At 42.6% G+C, this 23,305-nt stretch overlaps 1 protein-coding gene across 2 annotated transcripts in view; it reads right to left on the bottom strand.

Annotated features, from left to right (window-relative positions):
- CNTNAP5 (contactin associated protein like 5) overlaps nucleotides 1-23,305 on the bottom strand; it is a 431,022-nt gene that overhangs the window by 198,739 nt on the left and 208,978 nt on the right. Inside the window, exons 6-7 of one of the 2 annotated variants that reach the window (XM_030580503.1) lie at nucleotides 21,484-21,668; nucleotides 10,201-10,344 (exon numbers count right to left, since the gene is read on the bottom strand). In XM_030580503.1, coding sequence (XP_030436363.1) covers nucleotides 10,201-10,344; nucleotides 21,484-21,668 — 329 coding nt within the window. Of the gene's footprint in view, nucleotides 1-10,200; nucleotides 10,345-21,483; nucleotides 21,669-23,305 lie in introns of those variants that run through there. The other variant, XM_030580504.1, reaches the window with a different exon arrangement.

The following is a 23,305-nucleotide window of genomic DNA, read 5'->3' as shown; positions in this document are numbered from 1 at the left end:
CATTTTCAATGGTATATTTAGGTTGTTTAGTACCTTACCCTGCCAGCACTCTCACTGAAATCAGGGGGATTACTTGAGAAGTTAGGTACTGACCTACCGGAATAGTTCCATTCTGGATATTATCTCAGATCTTATTGCAGCCGGCAGGAGAAGAAGATACCCTATTGTGGGTTTTTTTCAGGCATATTCCATGCTGATTATCTAGCCAGGCCATTTCAGTCAGAAAACAAAAACTTAATTAATGAGGCTAAAACATATTTACAGAATCACATTTCTCCAAACCTAGAAAATTGCTACAACCAGCTTGCATGGAACCAAGAAGCTTTGTAAAATATGGACTGAAATCTGATCAGCCCATTCAAGTGAAATGCTTTTTCCACAGTACAGCCTCTCATTAGAGCTGATATCTCATTCCAACAGGATAATTATAATGAACTATGTGTGACTGATATGTAGGAACTTGTATGGGGCTTGGGGAATCCCTTCTTGAAATGACAAGACAGGTAATGGAACAATATCTTATTTTCAAGACCCTTTCTAGTCTTTATTTTACACTGGAAATTAATAAAGTGCCAGAAAGAGAATTAATATCTTACTGGATGAAATAAACTCTTGATGGATTATTTTTTCTAGGTGAACAGTTTGTATGAAAACAAGCAATGGGAAAAGAAAACAGAGGGAATCTCCTGTCAGAATGAAGATTTAGGTGCTCTTATCCAAAAAATATCCGAATTTATCTAAGCCTCAATCACCTGGGAGCTAGGATGGAAATTTTCCCATAACCTTTTAAAAGCTTCTAGTGTATCTTGGTTTCATCTAAGTAGGAGATACCAAAAGGACTACTTTTCTTGGGGTATTTCCGCTTCTGGCCTCAGCCAAAACCATAAGGCACAAAACCACATGAAAATTACTTGAACAAATAAGTAAACTGACTGGACTAATGCCAAGAAAAACTGAAAAATTGCTCAATATTTTCATATGTTTATAGCCAAAATTAAAAATGCAGAAAAAATTGTCATTGAAATTTTTACATTGAAAATATTTAAACTAATTCTACAAAAAAAGTTAGTCAAATCACTAAAAACATACATAGGCTTGAGCTCAGAGAGAATGTTCAGTACTGTTCATATTTTTTTCTGAGCCTTCACCCCCATCTCTCATTATAAGAAGTGAGCTATTTGCTTCATGAGCAGCAAGCAGGGTGCTAATCTTTACATGGCACAACATGGCAAAATGAAGCTAGAGTTAAGATATGGATTTGTCTCCAAATTCTTCGCAACCATTGCTAACTGGCTGAAATGCACCCCAGAATAAACCAAGTGTTTCACAGTGCACAGCAAAATTTCAGAATGGACCAAATTAACTTCTGGTATAAGCCAGCACAGGTCCATGAATGTCAATGCAGTTACCTCCACTAATAGATCTACCCTGATAGATTTAGAAAGTGATGTATATGTCATCTGATTGAATTTATATACAGGATTTTAATTAAGCAGAATGTAATTTACCTGAGTTCAAATTTGGTCAGGATACTGGAGTAAATGTCCCCATATGTGAAAAATATATTGTGGGATCTTAAGTGCTTCAAGCACACTTTTTGTCTCATCAGAAAGTCAGCACAACACCTCTTAGCAGCATGCTAAAATAAGAGTTCAGTATTTACCCAGATGAAATTCAATTACTCACTGAATTACCAGTACCGGTTGATTTTGATGGGTGTCCCATCCACATACTAATCTAGACCAAGCCTCCATAACGTTGTAGAGCTAACAAGATTCAAATGTTGAAAGGACTTGCCTACAGCTAGCTGCAAAGAATAGTATGTGAATCATACTATGTGGAATACTTCATCTACTAAAGTGGGAAAGCTTTGCAAAATAAAAGGGGTTAAATTTGCAAAAGTTATTCCACTGGGTCTAGTCAAAAGTAAACAATTCCCTATAAACCTACATTTCATCAGACCCCGTTGGCGGCAGTTTTGGAACTCTCTCAAGCGCATACAAGACTTTCAGCAAACAGTTGATTTTACAAATTAGCCCAGTTTAACTGAAAAGTAAATGTTCATTGGCAGGGAAATAGGATAAGAAGCGTCTAGTCTCTAGAGATAGAAGGGGGATCAGTTATGTACAGCTGCTAGAAACACCAGCTAACTATCATCAGGCATTTGAGAATTCCATTGACTCCGACGTCTCCAAACTGATTAACTGTGTCTTTAATAAGTAATGAAATCTATTCAAAAGGGCTCTTACTGCTATTACAAGTGGAACTCTCTAAATCTATAGAATAAAATGGAGATGTTTAAATATTTCCTAGGCAAATGTTGTTCTGACCCTCACCTCTTAGAGCAGTGTTCTATCACTCTCTATATTGGCAGGAGAGACATAGTGGGGTGAGTGTGTTCTAATTTGGGAAAGATGTTGATTGAACAGTTGAAATCATAGCAGAAAATAACACTTTAGAGTTCAAGGAAGAGATGAAATATTTTGTTTAAGAGACTCAACTGGAGAAAATTGTTGCCATATAATTGATTGGGATACAAATGTAATACCACACAGAGGACCAGATGATTCTGAAGACCATGACCCTAATCCAAAGCCAACTGGCCTCTGTCCAATGACTTCTCAGGGCTTTGAATCAGTAGCAGTAGGATGAGACAGACAGCCAGATGAACCGATGCTGATACATCAGAACAGTCACCTGAACAAGAACCCTCTATGTTTAGCCTACCAAAGAGATGAAGACCGAGCCCATTGTGTGAATAGGGAGAGCAAAGAATATTTCTGAGCTCTCATTTCCCCTGAAGGAACAGGGGATCTTTATTCTGTTCATTAGCCACTTTGAGGATAGTATCCAATAAAGCAGAGATATGTTTTATCTAGAGAGAGTTACAGGGAGAGGTCAGACGGCTGGTAAATGGACAGAGCTGAGATTACCCGAGCATAAGAGATGGCCTCATGTGTATTAACAACAGAGTAGAGGAGGGTCATGCTGGCTTTATTTATTTATTTAGAGATTGGGTCCCTACAAGGAAAAGTATCATTTAACCAAAATAAAGCATCCAATAGACTAAAGTATTTTCCCTGTGGGACTCAGGGGATTATATGCTTGGCTAAACAGCTCTGAGTTTTCTTTCTCAGCCTCCTGAGCTTTTATGTCACAGGCCAACACTGTAACAAAAGATTTTACAGCCTTTGCACTTGCAGTAACTGAACATTATCGCCCCATACTATGCGTCTGTAGCTGAGACTCGGCTGCAAATGACAAAAGCAGCTATAAAGCTAATTTGAAAAATTATAAATCATTCCTTCTGGGGAGGGAGTCCAAGCAAGGGAGGGAGGCACAGCAAGAAAAAAATAATGAAACAAATCTATAGATCACTCAACAGTCTCCTTCCTTTGACAAGGGAGAGTCAGGCTAAAGCCAGTCTTTCAAATTCACCTTACTGAGGAGTGAACATAACAGATGAGTTAGCTGAAATTGTGAATTATCACAACCCTGGCTTGTGCTTTATGCCAATCCAGGGTAAACTTGTCTGTGGTTTATTAGATTTTATTCCCTGGAACAAAACATAATAGCAAGGAGATTTTTATTATTATTAATACTCAGCAATATTCACTTTAAAATAGAAAAGTGCCTGCAAAGCAATTCTGATCAATTTTTTTTTATTAGTTTCTTCACTGAATTTTTCTTCCCCTTTAAACTCTGAGTCACAATATGATAAAGCCCCAAAAGGGACTAACTAATGGCTTAAACCAGGGGTCGGCAACCTTTCAGAAGTGCTGTGCCGAGTCTTCATTTATTCACTCTAATTTACGGTTGTGTGTGCCAGTAATACATTTTAATGTTTTTAAAAGGTCTCTTTCTATAAGTCTATAATATATAACTAAACTATTGTTGTATGTAAAGTAAATAAGGTTTTTAAAATGTTTAAGAAGTTTCATTTAAAATTAAAAATTAAAATGCAGAGCCCCCCGGAGCGGTGGCCAGGACCCGAGCAGTTTGAGTGCCACTGAAAATCAGCTCGTGTTGCCTACCCCTGGCTTAAGCAATGGGAATGAATAGCTCAGATCCCAGCTCATAACCCTGGTTGAGTAAATTCAACCCTCCCTCCTATACTAGGTATATATAGAGAGAGTACTATGTCAATTACAGATCATGCATAATTTGGAGGAGACTTTAAAACACATGGTCATTTAATCAGAACGGTAGGTTGCTTTGGTATCCTTAACTGCTTGAATATCACAGTAACAACTAATTTCATTGTATCTAGCCATAAAGGGCAGCAGGTGATGTCTCTAGTGAAAGGTTGTAACTTACTGCTACTCTTAATCATTGTGAGTTGTGTATGCTGTAATGTTTAAGGAATAACATAACTATACATTCTTGGAATGAAATTGAATCACCAGGAAATTATGTGTCTCACTTTTGTGACCCCCTCCACCTGGCTAATTATGTAATACCTTGTGCCATTGTCCATCATTGCAACAACCTTGAAAAAAGTCAATGGAAAACCATCAAAGGTAAACTATAAATATTGAAACCACTTGGAAGTGAAAAGGAATGATGACAGCAAGAGGATGGCCCTATCTGTGAATAAAGACTCCCCCTCTCAAAAAAAAAAAACAGTATAGGACAGGGTGGAGAAAGACACTCTACATCCATTCACTGAAGAGGTGTCTTGATGTGTAAGGATGTTTTATGACAGACCAGGTTCTAGCTCTCTAGGGCCAGTAAATACCGCAAAAGACTGAACTTGGGAGTGACAATCTACATTATTTGCTAGGAAAGGGGACTCTTAATAAGCATTGGCCCTAGTTTGCATGTTATGATTTTGTTGTTAATGTAACCATCTGTTTCCATCACTCACACTGGTTTCTATTTGAATCTCTGCTCTTTTTTAAAAATACATTTCCTTTTGTTTTACTATAATCGGATTCAAGTTCTCTGTGTGATACAGGAGCAGTGCTCTAAGGTGAACCTGATAAACTGGGGTTCTCTGATCCTTGGGGAATGGAGGAGCTGGGATTTCAGTGATCAGAGGCCAGATACCACAGGTGGACACCTTGAAGGGAGTCAGCGACTGGGTGCATCTATTGTCAACCAGCAGGACTGGTACAGCCCAGAGAGTGCTTGATTGGCTGACAGGTTGCTTGTGAATCAGAGGTGCAAGTAAACTGGTATGGTCCGGGACAGCATACTGGCAAGAGCCAGTACACCATGCCCGACCTCACCAGCTTCCGCAGTGGGGATTTAAAGGACTCTGGGCTCCCTCTTGCAGTGGGCAGCCCAGAGCCCTTTAAATCCCGCCCGCGGCTCTGGCGGCTGGAGCTACCATGGGGATTTAAAGGGCCCATGAGCCCCGGAGGTTCTCAGCTGGGAGCTCCGGGTTGACTTAAAGGCCCTGGGCCTTGAGAGGCACCGCCTCTTCTGGATGAGGCCATGCCCCCCTCAGGACTCCAGCAGTACCGGTAAGTCCTCTAAGATACTTTCACCCCTACTTGTGATAGGGAGCTCACACCCAGCGTCACACAAGACTCTCTTACACTGGAGGAAGGTGGCAACAAGTTGAATCACAGCCCTGGGGTGCCCTGAGAAAGGTCAATGTTGCAGCCAGCAGGATCTCTACCCCATCTGCTAGCTAACCAAAGGCCATGCTCCCAGCACTTATAAAGAGCTACTGACACATTAAAGTGCAAGATGGTTGGGAACAGGAAAAAATGGTTATTGTTTCAGAGTCGCAATCCATAGTTTGGGACCTACAGCTGTACGGGACTCACTTAGCCTCATTTTGAGCCTGCTCAAATGCTGTGGGATTCAGAGTTTGATTCAGACATCTTTTAGCTCACATTGTGCTTGAAGGGGCTGTGAAAAAGGAGACAAAGGTGATAGAGAGAGAGGAAAATTCTAGCGGAAAACCATAGTGAACTGGATTCGGCCTAACTATCCATCACCGGGGTTCTTGTGGTAAGCCAGGATGCAGTTTCAGAATTTTTCCCCCTATAGTCCCATCCGCTTCTGCAGAAGTTATGGTGCACTCTGGAAAATTGAGAGCTGGGAAAGCATCATGGTGATCCCAGTCTGTTTTCTCCCAATGGCTCCAACACATTTTTCCTCAGTGTACAAGTAACAAAAAATGTTTTGTTTTCCAGCTCTCTGACCTGTAAGCGCTACTTGGGATCTTTAGAAAGGACTGGCCTGATTTTGGGAGGTAATAATGAATGCTTATCATAGTGCTTAGACAGAAGGAGACATGAGTATAGATAAGCAGATTCTTCTCAAGATGATAGTGCCTCAAATCAACTTAACAGAATAGCATGTTTGGAAAGGAATGAATTATTAGCTTACATTCTCCTGTCACAAGGCATTTCTCTTCACTCGTTGATGCTGGCAATTGGTTATTTCCCCAGGGAGCACAGTGATGCATTTGTGTGTCACCACATCCCTCGCTATGCTGAATTGTCATTCCCAGATTCAGCATGGTAAGCGGACATGGACTTTCAAGCACCTGTTTACAATAGGAAAAGGAAAAGCCTGACACTTTCCTCTCAGATCGCAAATAGACTGGGGTTTCTCTCTGCTATTTAAAAAATACATCAATAAATTTATGAACCTGGGGAATGAGGAGGGGAACATTCCCTATTTTAAGTGAACAAGGACAATAGCAGAGTGTCAAGAAACTCAAGAACTGTCTTTTCATCTTTCCTACTCCCAATCTACTTCCCTGCCATGTTCTACTCAAGGTCTCTTTCACACAGGTCTGAAAGTCTGGGTGATCTCACTAAAGGCTAAACTGTAGGCCAAAAGCCTAAGACTAGGTAAATATGGAGTAGAACCAGGAGGCCAGATGCTCTGTTGCGTCCAACTCTTGATGGATGCAGCAGAGGTGAGGGCTGGTTACAGTTTCCTCACCCACTGCCGGCCCTCTAATCTGCACTAGCTAGATATGGTGCCTCAGTGACCATCCACAAGCTGGGGAGTGCCAGAGTGCATCAAACAGTGGAACTCTTTGCCAGAGGATGTTGTGAAGGCCAAGATTATAGCTGGGTTAAAAAAAACTCGGTAAGTTCATGGAGGACAGGTCCATCAACGGTGATTAGCCAAGAGCTGGGAATGGGCAACAGGGGATGGCTCAATTGATGATGACCTGTTCTGTTCATTCCCTCTGAAGCACCTGGCATTGGCCACTGTTGGAAGACAGGATCCTGAGCTAGATGGACCTTTGGTCTGACCCAGTATGGCCATTCTTATGTTCTTATCATCACGCTCTGTCCATACCCCCAGTCCACCACGTGGGTCAAGAACTGATGGGGGGCTTGCATGGGAGCTAGTTTTATACCAGCTGTGGACCCCCCAAAGCTGGTCAGTCTCCACTTCCTTTCCACTGTCTGGGCAACATAAAAGGAGTGGGGCAGTGCATAAAATCTGCCCCAGCAGCTACAATAAGAGACTGAGTGATTTATTTTAAGTGTTTGTAAAAGCCACCCAGGGACACTTGGTGAACATGAGATTTCATCATAAAGTGGTGGTGCTGGTGCTGATGGTTATGGAAGATGGACAACGTTTTCCTACCCAAACCACTGAACAGTTAAGACGGAATGCGGGGACTCTATGAGAGGGATATCAAGGTCAAGGACTGAAGAGGAAAATTCACCAGAATGAAAAGAAAAAGCTCCCTGGAGAGAAAGCAGAGAGTCTCTCACATTGCATGGGATGACCAAGCAGAACGGTTACAGCTTGAACAGGGAAATCTAAAGGCAAATTCCAGTTCAGAAGAGACATATTGCCTCATTGTCTCAAGGCCTTTCCCGAAGGACATTTATTGCAAGTCCAGTGACTACAAATGAGTTGCAGAAAAGGACAAGTGCAATGATAATAAAATGCACCATCCAAGCGTACTGTCTAAATGGAGGGTCTATATTTTCAGTCTGCATTTTCTGTCCTTTGCACTAGGTGCCATTCCTCTGACCAAGCATGATTTTACTTTTTCACCAAGAGGTCTGTGCCTTTGGAGTTGAAGTGTTATCATTCTTTCCAGTTCAAAGACTCCAGAAAAGACCCACATATTTAATGTCCGGATAAAACATACTAATGTGCGTCTTTTGATACTTAGGCCTGAATCACTCACAAATTCATTTAAAAGTCAACATTTTGCCTCAATATTTGGCCCTATTTTTACAAATGTATGCGGTAAGTTCTCCAAGGAAATACTATTGTCCAACATTCCAAAGACATGCAGCATGAGTAAATCATTCATGATATAAAAACAATCACAACAGCGGTTTTTTTTTAAATCCTGAACATGAGAGTAGAGAGTACCGTTCTCTTTCCTTATGAAATTAAGGGGGTCTCAGTTTGTTCCTGGAATGTGTAAATTCATGAGACGCCTCCTACAAGAGCTCCAGTGTTTCTAATATGTATATTTCTTTTACTGTTCCTTACTCTTTTAGATAAGATAAACAAAGCTAGTTGAAATGTTTCACGTTTTGAAATTTCAGTGAAATTGTGACTTTCAAGATAAAAACAAACAAAAAAAAATCCCAGAAAAACATTTTGATAACATTACCGCCAGTCTCTTTTCCTTATTGCCCCGTTATTACAGAGTTCGTGAACGATTTCCAAAACTCAACATTTCCGATATATGAGGGTGGTGGAGTACGAGTGAAGAATTGAAACATATTTGAAAATAAGTGTGGCAATTCCCCCCAGCAAGGCAAACCCAAGCTATGGGCTAGATTTTGTTACCCTCTCACAATGAATAGCAGCGAGACTACTCAGGGAAAAAGGTTTTATTCAGAGTCAGTAAGAGAATCAGAATCTGGGCTTGTCTACATCAGAAAGTTGCAGCGCTGGTGAGGGAGTTACAGCGCTGCAACTTAGGAGGTGTACACATCTGCAGGGCACCACCAGCGCTGCAACTCCCTGTTTGCAGCGCTGGCCGTACTCCTGTTTTGTCTTGGGTGTAGAGGATCCAGCGCTGGTGATCCAGCGCTGGTAATCAAGTATAGACACTTACCAGCGCTTTTCTTGACCTCCGTGGAATAAGCAGGTATCCCAGCATACCTGAGGAAGCCTCTGGTAATCAAGCTGGTCTCCTTCCCCGGCTTGCTCTCGCGTTCCCCGAACCCCCGAGCAAGCAGGTCTCCTTCCCTGCGGTTTGCAGGGGGGTTCGGGGAACGCGAGAGCAAACCGCAGCGAAGCTGGTCTCCTTCCCCGGTTTGCTCTCGCGTTCCCCGAACCCCGAGCAAGCAGGTCTCCTTCCCTGCAGTTTGCAGGGTGGTTCGGGGAACGCGAGAGCAAACCGCGGCGAAGCTGGTCTCCTTTCCCGGTTTGCTCTCGCGTTCCCCGAACCCCCGAGCAAGCAGGTCTCCTTCCCTGCGGTTTGCAGGGTGGTTCGGGGAACGCGAGAGCAAACCGCGGCGAAGCTGGTCTCCTTTCCCGGTTTGCTCTCTCGTTCCCCGAACCCCCGAGCAAGCAGGTCTCCTTCCCTGCGGTTTGCAGGGTGGTTCGGGGAACGCGAGAGCAAACCACGGCGAAGCTGGTCTCCTTTCCCGGTTTGCTCTCTCGTTCCCCGAACCCCCGAGCAAGCAGGTCTCCTTCCCTGCGGTTTTCAGGGTGGTTCGGGGAACGCGAGAGCAAACCGCGGCGAAGCTGGTCTCCTTTCCCGGTTTGCTCTCGCGTTCCCCGAACCCCCCTTGAAGCCGCCCAACAGCGCTGCAGTGTGGCCACATCTAACACCACTTGCAGCGCTGGTTGCTGTAAGTGTGGCCACTCTGCAGCGCTGGCCCTATACAGCTGTACTAATACAGCTGTAACAACCAGCGCTGCAAAATTTTAGATGTAGACATGGCCTCTGATTCTATTGCTTTTATTACTTTAGATGGCCTAAGAGAATCTTTTGAAAGACCCAGGGACATTGATCCAAATTTAATTCACTAGGAGAAGGAGTAAAAACTTTCCTCCAACTCAGCTTCTCCAGACTCAAATATAGCCAGAAATGAGTAAAACCAGCTAATTTGTGCATGTACCTTTGAACAGCTCTCTTGGTGTTGCAGCAGCCTAGGTGAATATCCTTTTAGCTAACTATACACATAAGGGTCTAATCTAATCTGCTATCATTTGGCAGGAGGGACAGCACTTGTCAAAAGCTGGGATTGGAAGGAAGGGATGAATCAAAGAAAAACAGACATATCTGATTCTCACCACAGTGTAGATCTGAGGTTTACGCCTTTTTGCCAGGTCAATTATATTGACTCCATTGTAATAAAGGTTCTCGATGCATCCAAGGAAATTTTTCTTCAGAAAGGTTCCTGGCTTTCCTGGGACTGGGATCCCCCCGAAACTGAGCTTTGGGAAAGAACAAAGACAACACTCAGTTGCAACTCCAAAATGTAGGGGAAAGGAATGAGTGGCATGTATAGAGAGAGGAGCTGAAGTTACATACACAAGATCAGGCAAAGTAAGGCTAGAGCATGATTCAGTGGTTAGGGTATGGAAGTGGGACAAAGGAGCCCTGGGTTCTCTTCTGGGATCTGACCTATGATTTGACCTTGGGCAAGTCACTTCACCACTCTGTCTCCACTCCCATCCTTTGTCTGCCACGTACTTAGACTCTAAACTCTCTCACTATGTGCATATACAGCCCCTAAGCAGAGTAGGGCTTTGATTTCAGTTGGGACCTCTAATAATCCTCCTGGCAATTGATGGCGATAAGTAACAGCTAGTGGGTGGTAGGTTCAGGCACTGTGATTTAGAGCAACTCTCCTCTCTGTTTAACGTAGACAATAATACTTTAGAGGGATGTTCATTAAGGGACTGCTTGTGTTTGACACCTGGTGAGGTTGCAAGAAACATTCCCCTATGAAAGGCCCAGACACACCAGCATTCTACACTGCATGGAGTGAAAGGACAGCTCTTCTAGGAGAAAATGATCTGGTGTTAAATCACATTCCCTTCATATTAAAGTAGAGATACCAGATGATTTCGATTAACAATCTGCACAATTGGTGACTAAACCATTTCAGAATACAGAGGACGACACTGGACTGCCAGCACTGTGGGGTATACAGTATCCAGTTCCAATCATTTGATATAGTAAATAACATCAGGATTATTCTGATGTTACCTGCTGATGAGTGGCTAAGCTGAAAAAGGCCTTTACACTGACAATGGAAGGCAGTCATAGAATACCCTCGGTTGGCAGGCAACACTGAGGGGCCTCTTCATAAGCGTAATTTTGATAACACTGTATCCAATCCATGAAGACCTGTGACTTCACTGTTATCACCATGCTGCTTGCCAGGGGAACTTGGAACTTCACAACAGCAGCAGGGATAGAACTCAGATCTTTCTGCTCCAAAAAAGCACAGGCCCTACCACATCAGCTAAAGGAAATTCCCCATTTCACCTTAGCTATAAAGACTACATGATATAATTGAATAGTTCTGATTCCATCCAGTAAAGGGCAGTGGCACACCAATACCACCCAGTCTGTTACAATAAACATGTTTTTATTATTTTCATTATAGGTCGCCATGTTGACATTCAGCTTTACTTGAGACTGCACTTGGACTAAGCAGTCTATTTGAATTGTAAAGCGTTGCAGATTATATATTAAAACAAAACAAAAAAAGAGAAGTTCTCTTAGATAAAATACCCCGGCATGTTGTTTTAGAGATACCTGAATAGAGGAGATAATTATCAGAGCACAGGAGTATTAGCATTAGGTGGCTGAGGGTTACATATGGCAGAAGACTCAGACTGAGAGCTCTGAAGCGTGTGAGTACCTAGGAGCAGTTACCAAAATCCATGGATTCATTTATAATTTATCTAAGGCTATATCTATACGCCAGGGATGTGACAGGGCAGGTTGTTTCTGTGCTTGAAGTCAGTCCAGCTCCCCTGTGCTTGAGCAGGTTCTCCGAGTTGAGCCAATGAAGGGGGTAGGGCTGCTCCTGGGCTATAAAGGGTCAGAGAGAGTTTCAGTGAAGGCAGACCTAGGAAGGAACATTACAGAGTGAAGCTGCCTAGAGAGAGGGTCTCCTGCAGTGGTCTCTGAGGTAGGGAGTGGGGGCTAGGTTAGAAAGCCTGGTGGAATGTTTTGTTTTTTTCTTGAGGAGAAGACATTGAAGGCAGGCCCAGCCTTGCATCTTCTCCAGCTGCGCAGCCGGCAGCAGACCCTGTAACAGGGGACTTAGCAACACAGGTACGGGACTTTAGCTATATCGGCAGAACTCCACGGAGTAGATGCAGACTTTGGAATGGATTTTCCATCACTGGAGAAACATCACTTCACCACGTGATGGGAGCTAGGTTGACAGAAGCATTGTTCTGTCAACCTAGCTGCATCTACACTGGGAGTGGGGGGTGTTAGGTGAGCATAGCTCCGGGGTGTAGATTGAGTGCCATAGCTATGTTGACCTAACTTTTAAGTGTAAGCTTGGATACACACATCTGAATGAAGGGTGGAACGTTTTAAGACCTGGTCTATACATACAGGTTAGGTTGACATATCTACAGCATTCAGCCTCATAGCTAAACTGATCTAAACACTGGTGCAGACCCAGCTAGTCGATGGGAGAATTTTTCTGTTGACCTACCCACCTCCACTCAGGGAGGTGAATTAACTACACTGATGCTTGTAGTTAGCATTTATGCTGGGGTGGGCAAACTTTTTGGCCTGAGGGACACATTGGATCTTGGAGGGCACAGGCATGTAGGCTCCGGGCAGCGCTTGCCACAAGCAGCTTCCAGAGGCATGTTCTCCCTCCAGCTCCGAGGTGAAGCCAGGAGGCTCTGCATGCTGCCCCATCTGCAGGCATCACCCCTGCAGCTCCCATTGGCCGGGAACCACAGCCAAGGGAGCTGTGAGGGCGGTGCCTGCAGATGAGGCGGTGCGCAGAGCTGCCTGGTCAGGCCTCCGCATACTATGTAGGAGCCAGAGGGGGTTCGAGCTGGAAGTGGGTCATGCTGGCTGCTTCCTGGGATCTGTGTGGAACAGGGAAACCCTGACTCCACTCCCCGGCGAGAGCTGAGGGCCGGATGTGGCCCGTGGGCTGTAGTTTGCCCACCCCTGATCTACTCTATGGCACTAAAACAGCCTAGCTACAGCGCTGCGGCTGTGCATCTCTAGCACATGTAGTATAGATATGGTCTTCGTCTGACATTTTCAAAGGAGCTTAGGAGAATAAGGTGCCCCCAAATCCTTGGACATGTAACCTCATTTGGCTCTTAGGAAAATCCCAACCCAAATCTCTGGCTAATTTTCAAAGCTTTGTGGCTAATTTTTAAATGGGGACAGCCCTTAAGGCTTTGTCTATTCTGTGCTGACCCATTTTCAATGAAATTCCACTGCTACTACCAGCACCAGCAGCACTGGAAATATTATCATGTAGATAAGGCTCCTGCAGCCACAAGAGTTTATATGTCTGTGTCTTGTACACCTATAGCACCGCACTGGCTGGAGAGAGAACTTGGTCATTGTGTCACATACACATTCAACCTCTACAGGTACATCTACACTGCAGTTAGAAGTTTGACTGCAGCACAGGCAGATGTAGCCCAGATATCTTTGCTCTAGCTAGCATGAACAATAGCAGTGAAGCTACTCGAGTAGCTGCAACCTATGCTGCATAGTTCACTGTTATTGTTATTTGTGCAAGCTAGATCAAAATTCGCTCAGGTACATGGGCTGAAGTCAAATTGCTGTACATGACAGTGGAAGGAATTTCAACGGTCACTGGAGCCTTGTCTATACTAAAACAACAAGGAGTCCGGTGGCACCTTAAAGACTAACAGATTTATTTGGGCATAAGCTTTCGTGGGTAAAAAATCTCACTTCTTTAGACGCATGCAGTGAAAGTTACAGTTTTAAAAAGTAACTATTCTTGAACAAAAACACTTTAGAGAGAGACTTCAGGAGAACTAAAATTTATTTGCAAATTTAACACCATTCATTTGGGCTTGAATAGGGACTGGGAGTGGCTGGCTCATTACAAAAGCAGCTTTGCCTCTTCTGGAATTGACACCTCCTCCTCTATTATTGGGGGTGGACTACATCCACCCTGATCGAACTGGCCCTGTCAACACTGGTTCTCCACTTGTGAGGTAACTCCTTGTCTTCATGTGTCATTATATAATGCCCGCAGCTGTAACTTTCACTCCATTTATCTGAAGAAGTGAAGTTTTTTACCCACGAAAGCTTATGCCCAAATAAATCTGTTAGTCTTTAAGGTACCACCAGACTTCTTCTTGTTTTTGTGGATACAGACTAACACTGCTACCCCCGATACTTGTCTATACTAGTGAGTCCAGTATTGCTCCCAAGGCTGGAATGTACCAGTGACTGCAACTGTGGGATTTTCGGGGGTGGTGGTGTTCAAAAAAAAAAGGTTAGATTAAGCATAAGAGTAAATGGAAAATGCATGGGTAAAATTTGAGCGCTGCCTCGTAAATGTAATCTTCATCAACTTGCACCTTGGTTGTATTGATTGATAATTACACCAGGCAATAAAGAGTGAAATAGTTTTCAACTCTGCATCACTTGCAAGTCTGTTATTGACATGAAGGGTTATGCACTAGCAATGCTTTTGGTAGTTGAGAATCATTATTTCTTGCTGAAATCACTTGCCTCCCTCATTTCTCTTTCATTTTCTGTTCTTTCAAGTCTCCTGCTTAGGAATTTTCTACAAAAAGCAGAAATCAATATCAATTACAGTGCTGAATTATTGAGAAAACAATATCCTTAGTGATCAGTAATAATTTGAATTACCAAACTCATGGTTTTATTAAATTCAGCGAGGCCTTTAATCCCCTAAATTTGCTGAAAAAAGCTTCCATTAGACTGCATTGTCTTCAGCATTAGGCTGAAATGCTAGAATAATTCAAATGTAAATGGAAGAAAAAAAAAGTCTTGGTGAATTTTGACCCTCATGGGCCAGATCCTGAGCTAATGTAAACTGGCTCACCACGATTGAGGTGAATGATGCTACACTGGTTTACACCATTTGAGAACATGGTCTGTAGTGTCAATGGAAAGAAATTCTTTGGAAAGTTTGGACTAATTAAACTTATTTATACTGCACTGTGGCAACAGCTTTACTTAACTCAAAATACCTCCCAGCATCAACAGTGCACCAAGAACTAGAGATTCATAGTATACTGAGGTGAAGAAATTGAAAGAGCTAAAAGATCAAGTAGTCCATTCTCCCAAACAGTTGGAGATTTTCTTCTCTAGGGCATTCTTTTCAAGGGCTTTCTCCATTCCAGTTTTAGGATAGTCTTTGAAGCACAATTTCAATTAGATCTCACCATTAGGCTGTTTCACCTGATCCCCAGCATAAGTTTTCCTTTTCTTAAATTGCATTCCTTAACTCCAAGTTATAACCCACCTACCATACCTGTTTTAATTCCCTTGTATGGGGGGTGGGAGAGTCGTACATGGTTCAAATGCTTCCAGAAATTAATCTTGTTCCTACCACCCCTAGTAGTGGTTTATCCAAACAAAATTTTGCTCTTTTAGTCTTTCCTCATGAGTCATTTCTACACACTCTGCTACTCATTTTTGTTGCTTTTCTCTAAATCCCCTCCCCTTCACACACACACGTCACAGAATGAAAGTGCCTTGCAAACACAATTAGAGGACTTATATTGTTTAAAAAAATTAAAAACAAACAAAAAAAACATTGTCTATGATGTTTTTCCATCAGTTATGAAAAAATATCCAGAAAATGAAGGAAAATTTCAGAAAATAAAATGTTCACAAAGTTTTTCACAAAAATATTTATTTATTTATTTATTTTTAAAAGGGCCATTTTACACGAAAAAAAAAAAATTGTTCAAAAATTGTCACCTAATTCTAGCCATGATTCTCTGTTTCAAGCACCTCCTCATTCTCACTGTCGTAAAGCCTACACAAAAATCAACAAATTGATGAAAGTTTGATGGACAGGATGGTGAAGACTCCTAGCTGGATTTCCAGACATGAAGAAGCAGCAAAGAATCCTGTGGCACCTTATAGACTAACAGACGTTTTGGAGCATGAGCTTTCATGGGTGAATACCCACTTCGTCAGATTCATGCGTCTGACGAAGTGGGTATTCACCCACAAAAGCTCAAGCTCCAAAACATCTGTTAGTCTATAAGGTGCCACAGGATTCTTTGCTGCTTTTACAGATCCAGACTAACACGGCTACCCCTCTGATACTTGACAGACATGCAGAGGACATCCAAATTCCTCACTCTGAAATTCTATAGGGCCAAGTGCAATGCTCAAGGTGCTAAAGGAGCACACAAGAAACGCTAACATTTCCGAAGAAGCTAAATGAATTCTGTGCATCTTCTTCACTGCAGAGGATGTCAGGGGGATTCCCACACCTGAGCCATTCTTTCAGCTGACAAATCAGAGCAACTGTCCCAAACTGAGGTCTCAGTTGAGGAAGTTTTGGAAGAAATTGATACATTAAAAATTGGTAAGTCACCAGGACCAGATGGCATTCACTCAAGAGGTCTGAAAGAACTCAAATGTGAAATTACAGAACTATTAACTGAAATATGTAACCTATTGCTTAAATCAGCCTCTGTACCATATGACTGAAGGATAGCTAATGTAATGCCAATTTTTTAAAAAAAGATTCCAGAGGCAATCCTAGAAAGTACAAGCCAGTAAACCTAACTTCAGTACCAGGCAAAATGGCTGAAACTATAGTAAAGAACAGAATGATCAGAAACATAGATGAACACAATATATTGGGGAAGAGTCAACACTGCTTTTGTTAAGGGAAATCATGCCTCACCAATCTATTGGAATTCTTTGAGGGTGTCAACAAGCATGTGGACAAAAGTTATCCAGTTGATATAGAGCATTTGGACTTTCAGAAAGCCTTTGACAAGGTTCCCCACCAAAGGCTCTGAAGTAAAGTAAGCAGGCATGGAATAAGTGGAAAGATTCTCACATGGATCAGTAACTGGTTAAAAGACAGGAAACAAAGGGTAGGAATAAATGGTTAATTTTCAGATTAGAGAGAGGAAAATGGTGAGGTCCCCAAGGATTTGTACTGGAACCTGTGCTGTTTAACATATTCATACATGATGTGGAAAAAGCAGTGAACAGTGAGGTGGAAAAAAATTGTGGATGAGAAAAAATTATTCAAGATAGCTAAGTGCAAAGCTGCCTGAAAAGAGTTACAAAGGGATCTCACAAAACTGGGTGCTGGGGAAACAAAATGGCAGATGAAATGCCAATGTGAATAAGCACAGAGTAATGCATATTGGAAAACATAATTCCATATATACATACAAGATGATGGGGTCTAAATTAGCTGTTACACTCAGGAAAGATCTTGCAGACATCATAGATCGTTCTCTGAAAACATCCACTTAATATGCATTCGGCAGTCAAAAAAACTAAACGGAATGTTAGGAACCATTACGAAAGAGATAGAAAATATCATAATGCCACTATATAATCCATGATACGTCCACACCTTGAACACTGCCTGCAGTTCCGGTCACCACATCTTAAAAAAGATATTAGAATTGGAAAAGGTGCAGAGAAGGACATGAAAAATTGTCAAGGGTATGAAACATCTTCCATATGAGGAGAAATTAAAAAGACTGGGACTGTTCATCTTAGAAAAGAGATTACGATAGATGTCTATAAAGTCATGAGTTATGTGGAGTAAGTGAACAGGGAAGCGTTCTTCATTCTTTCACGTAACACAAGAAGCTGAGGGCACACAATGAAATTAATAGGAATCAGGTTTAAAACAAAACAAAAGGATTGTGCATTTGGTTAAGAAGTACTTCAGTGTGTGAATCTCATTCCAGGGAATGATGTGAAGACCAAAAGTATAACTGGTTTCCAAAAGATAGATTCATGGAGGATAGGTCCATCAATGGCCATTAGCCAAGATAGTCAAAGATGCAATTCCATGCTCTGGATGTCCCTAAATATCTGACTAGATGCTGGGACTGGACAATAGATGATGGATCATTTAATAATTGTCCTGTTTTCTTCATTCCCTCTGAAGCATCTAGCACTTGCCACTGTCAGAAAACAGAATAGTGGGCTAGATAGACCATTAGTTTGGCCCAGTATGGCCATTCTTACATTCTTATGAACCATCAGTCTCAGTTGGTGTCTCTTGACACTACCACAATACAAACCTCAATGAAGTCAACCAAAGCTGTAGGTTCTTACCAGTTTTAAGAATCAGCCCAATATTTTATCTATTTATAAAAACAACAAAAGAAGTATATTTGTGTATGTAAAACTTCATATACATTTGACTGGGTCCCTCTCCCCACCACTGTTGTATGTCACTTGTCATCTTAGATCTTAAGCTCTTTGAAGCACTGAACTTGTATTCGTATATGTTTGTACTGCACCTAACAAAATGAGGCCCTGCTCCTGACTGGGGTCTCTGAGTGTGACTGGAATATTAAATATTAATATATAATAATGCAACATCGTTTACAAAGAAGCATGGATTTGATTAGGATCTGTTGCAAATGAATCTACTTGTGAGCTTCCCAAATGTAGATCATGTCCCATCTTTCACTGAGTAGAAGAATTTAAGTCTTTTTGTAATCTCTTAGAACACATGCAATGCTGTCCTGAGGTGATGGCTCTAAACAGCAAGGCCTGCATTTCTGTTATTGCCATGGCTTAAATCACTACAGCAGAATACCAGAATATTTATTATTATTAGGAATAAGCCTGTCATAAACGGATAGTTAAGAGTTAATAGAACAGAAGTACTTCATATCTCTTTTGCCTGTAAAGGGTTAACAAGTTCAGTGAGCCTGGCTGTCACCTGACCAGAGGACCAATCAGGGGACAGGATACTTTCAAATCTTGAGGGAGGGAAGTTTGTGTGTGTGCTGTTAGTGTTTGGTTGTTGTTCACTCTAGGGGCTCAGAGGGACCAGACGTGCATCCAGGTTTCTCTCCAATCTCTCCGATACAGGCTCTTATAAGTTCAGAATAGTGAGTACTAGGTAGATAAGGCGAGTTAGGCTTATGTTTGTTTTCTTTATTTGCAAATGTGTATTTGGCTGGGAGGAGTTCAAATGTGTATTTGGCTGGAAGGAGTTCAAATGTGTATTTGGCTGGAAGGATTTTAATTTGTACTTGTATACTTAGGCTGGGAGGGTATTCCCAGTGTCTATAGCTGAAAGATCCTGTAACATATTCCATCTTAAATTTACAAAGATAATTTTTACTGTTTTTTCTTTCTTTAATTAAAAGGCTTTTCTTGTTTAAGAACCTGATTTTTTTTTTATTCTAGTGAGACCCCAGGGGACTGGGTCTGGATCCACCAGGGAATTGGTGGGGAGAAAGGAGGGAAGGGGGAGAGAAAGGTTAATTTTCTCTTTGTGTTAGGACTACCTTCTCTCTCAGGGAGAGTCTGGGAGGGGAGAGAGAAGGAGTGGGGGAAGGTGGATTTTCCTCCCTGTTTGAATCACAGTGATCTTCCAGGGTAACCCAGGGAGGGGAAGCCTGGGAGAGGCAACGGTGAGGGAAAGGGTTTACTTTCCTTGTGTTAAGATCCAGAGGGTCTGGGTCTTGGGGGTCCCCGGGCAAGGTTTTTGGGAGGACCAGAGTGTACCAGGCACTGGAATTCCTGGTTGGTGGCAGCGCTACAAGTACTAAGCTGGTAATTGAGCTTAGAGGAATTCCTGCTGGTACCCCATCTCTTGGACGCTAAGGTTCAGAGTGGGGAATTATACCATGACAAAGCCAGAAAGCTGCAATGACATCAAGGGACCTCTCAAGAGCTGGCCCATCCATACTTGAGAGCTACCTGCAATCTAAGCATCCATGGCAATAGATTGCTGGTTCACCACTTTGCTAGTATGAGACTACCAGAACTAACATGAAGGACTCCTTTTTCCTGAACAAAAACCCAAGGTGTATCCTAATGGGAATGAAAGAACACACCACCAGCTATGCTGCTGTCATGTCAACTTCCCGAACACCTACATCACCACCAAAGATAAGGGCATGAGAACAGTGAATGAAATCCTGGCCTCACTGAAGTCAATGGCAAAACTACCATCAACTCCAAGGGAGTCAGTTACCCGGTAATGAATATGAAACTTTGAGCCAGGATTTAATGAAGGCAGCGACACTGGCATCTGGCCGGGTATAGGAGAATTATTAATTAATGCCAGTGAGAACAAATGTCTCTCTTCCTTTCTGCATCAGGCAATGACAGAAAGGGAAGGGGCTTCTAACTATTTGGCTAGAACATTGGCGTAGCTGATAAATGGAGACCCTGAGGCGCTAGGCACCTGCATGTGCATAAGCGCTGCTGTTAAGCCATCTAGTTTTCTGCACTAAGGACACTCTGGGAGTGGATCCTTTAAAGAGAAAAGAATCCAAAGTGCAGACAAGAAGCCTTTGATTGCACAACCATGACGATGACAGCTCTGGCTGTGCAAACACAACATAGTGCTCTGCACGGTCCTGGAACTTGCTCATCAGGAAAAGCATGATGAAAAGGAACACAGGAAATATTCAAGTGGGGGTGGGAAATGGGAGCACTGTGGTTATAATCAGGAAATAGCTAAACATACACTAGATGAGACAGTAGCTCTAAAAGGCTTTGCACGCATTTTTCAGAGACTACAGGGCTGACCCAAGTAGTGGAGAGGGTGAAATACATCTCCCCGTGCCAGCCTGGCCTCTGAACCAGGTTTCCTGCTGGGAAGGATGCTTCTCCCTCGTTCAGCACAAGGCAGCACTGGTGAAGGAGGGATCCCCTTTTCCTCTCCTCCCTACAGGGAAGAAGTCACCTTCCATCTCTGTGCTGGAGGCAGCTGCTCTCTGTCTGCAATATGTAGGGATGAGTTAAGGACAGGACCGCATTCTCTCTACTCTGGCCACCAGAGCTACTCATGCGCATGAAGAGTGCATGACACAACCATTGAAATAGTTGTAGAGTTGCCACTGCAGCACACACTTCCTCTGAATTCCTCCTTGGGATTCTGCTGCAGCATAATCCTTCCACCATGGAAGGCTGTGCCTTCGAAGTCCCAGATTAGCACATGGGCTGATGAACCTCCCAACTCTAGAAGGGGAGTGATAGCTCAGTGGTTTGAGCATTGGCCTGCTAAACCCAGGGTTGTGAGTTCAATCCTTGAGGGGGCCACTTAGGGATCTGGAGCAAAAATCAGTACTTGGTCCTGCTAGTGAAGGCAGGGGGCTGGACTCAATGACCTTCCAAGGTCCCTTCCAGTTCTAGGAGATATGTATATCTCCTCTTCTTTTTTTTTTTTGCCCAGAGACTGGCAGTTTCCCTAGAGCATCAGACACACAGAGGAAGTGCCATGATTCAGGCTGGTTAACCATGAAAGGAGTTTTAGGGGAGAAGGAATACAGGTTAGAGAGAGATCGCTACTGCTGACAAAACCAGCACAGAGACTATCTGTTCCACGAGCTCACACCTGTCTCCAGAGATATAACCCAAAAGACTCAACACACCTCATAATCAATGTCCAGGTGATCCGAATCCCCCTTGGTTCGGAAATGCTGAGTGTGCTTGTCCACCGTGAAGTTCACTTGCTTGTTGAAGCGTTCGATGAGAACTGAGTGCCAGTGTTGATCATCCAGAAGGCTGCCCAGGGTGACTGATGTGTGGCTGGTACTGAAACGCAGCTTGGCATCTCCTGCAGGGACAGATGCAAACAGAAGACACTGTATTGAGCCCTGGACTCTTGCATTAAGCATTAAGGCTTCTATGTCTATGTGCTAACTAGATGTCTAGAGTCCTGCCCCAAGAGAAACCTGGCTTGGATTCTTTGGAGACAGTCTCTTCTTTGGTTGTTCCAATGTCCTGCTCAGGAATATGGAGCGAGATTTTCCCAGATTGTTGCACAAGTCGTCATACATGGCAGCATTGGCAAAATTGTTGTGTTGCCTGTTACTCAGCTCTGAAGCGCAGTAGACACCCTAACATTTTAAGAACGCCATCTGGCTTACACAAAAATCTGCCACCCATTAAAGGAACAGATGTAGTACAACTGTGGGTTTCCACAAACATACAGTCTAATTACTCTTGACATTTTAGTCATCACTTTTTTTTTCTTTTTTCATTTTAGCAACAAATTGTACCTAACTCTCTCTGGAGAAAACATTTTAGACAGCGTGGTACTAGAAATCTAAACAAGAATAGATATTTACACAGGGCCAGATTTTGGTCTCCATTGCACTAGAAAAAAAATCTGGAGTAATTCCTTTGATGTCTGTGGAGTAAAGCCAGTTGCATAGAAGTGCAACCAAGATGAGCGTCCTACTCCAGTGAGAGAATAATCAGGCCCAGATCTCAAAGAGCTAATGCTTTTCTGTTTTCTAGCCAGGTCTCTGCCTTAAGATTTCAGTTTCTGATCTCTACTATGCATTCTCTTCTTTTCTATTCATCAGTGGAAATGGAAGGATGCATATTCCAAAATGATTAGTCAAGCTGCATATGCGATAAAAATCGTGGATCCAAAACCTGCCTCTCCCCATCCACACACACACACAAACTGTGGTAGTTAAAATCCATATTCAAATTTTGTGGCTAATGAAAGCTCTATTTTAGGTCCCAGAGTAAACAGCCATGTGATATCTAATAGAAATTCAACCAAATAAATATAACTATGGTATCACACTCTTGTTCCTAAATTAAAAGTAGAACTTTTTCTGAAGGAAGACGAGAAAGCAACAGTGTCAGAGAACCCAGCGTTTCGAGCTTCCTTCTGAAATGGATCTTTTGCATGTGTAATGCACTATACGCTTACAGATAACAAATAGGAATATAGCATTATCAATGTGACTCTAAAGAAACAAGGAAAAAAGATTAGTTGTGTACAAAGCCAATTAATGAGTTTATGTAAAAACAAATGAAGAGCCGTGGAAAATTGTTACTGGCATTTTAAACAAAACACAATTAAGCACAAAGGGAGAAACGGGGAAGGAATTATTAACTGAGTTTGTTTTAATGATTTCAGTTTGTTCTAATTGTCGGACAACTTTTGCTAACTCCCACGGACATAAGCTGAGAAGAGAAACAGATGCTGATTTATTTTCCCCTGGCCTCGTCTACACTAGGGAGTTTTACTAAAACTTCCCACCTTGGCTGCGCAGGATTCAGCTCCAATGGTGATAACAACAATGGGAGCTGTAGCATAAAGAGGCACCACTGGCCTCTAGCATTTTAAGCACCAACCTCATGTAGATATACTATGAGTAAGGTTACACAATTGGTCCCACCGCTGCTACCATCAGTGACCCTGATGGTGGGAAATCTGAGGCAATACAACCT

Source organism: Gopherus evgoodei, chromosome 11 (assembly GCF_007399415.2).
Source record: "Gopherus evgoodei ecotype Sinaloan lineage chromosome 11, rGopEvg1_v1.p, whole genome shotgun sequence".
Lineage (NCBI taxonomy): Eukaryota > Metazoa > Chordata > Testudines > Testudinidae > Gopherus > Gopherus evgoodei.
This window is presented reverse-complemented; position numbering and strand designations above follow the sequence as displayed.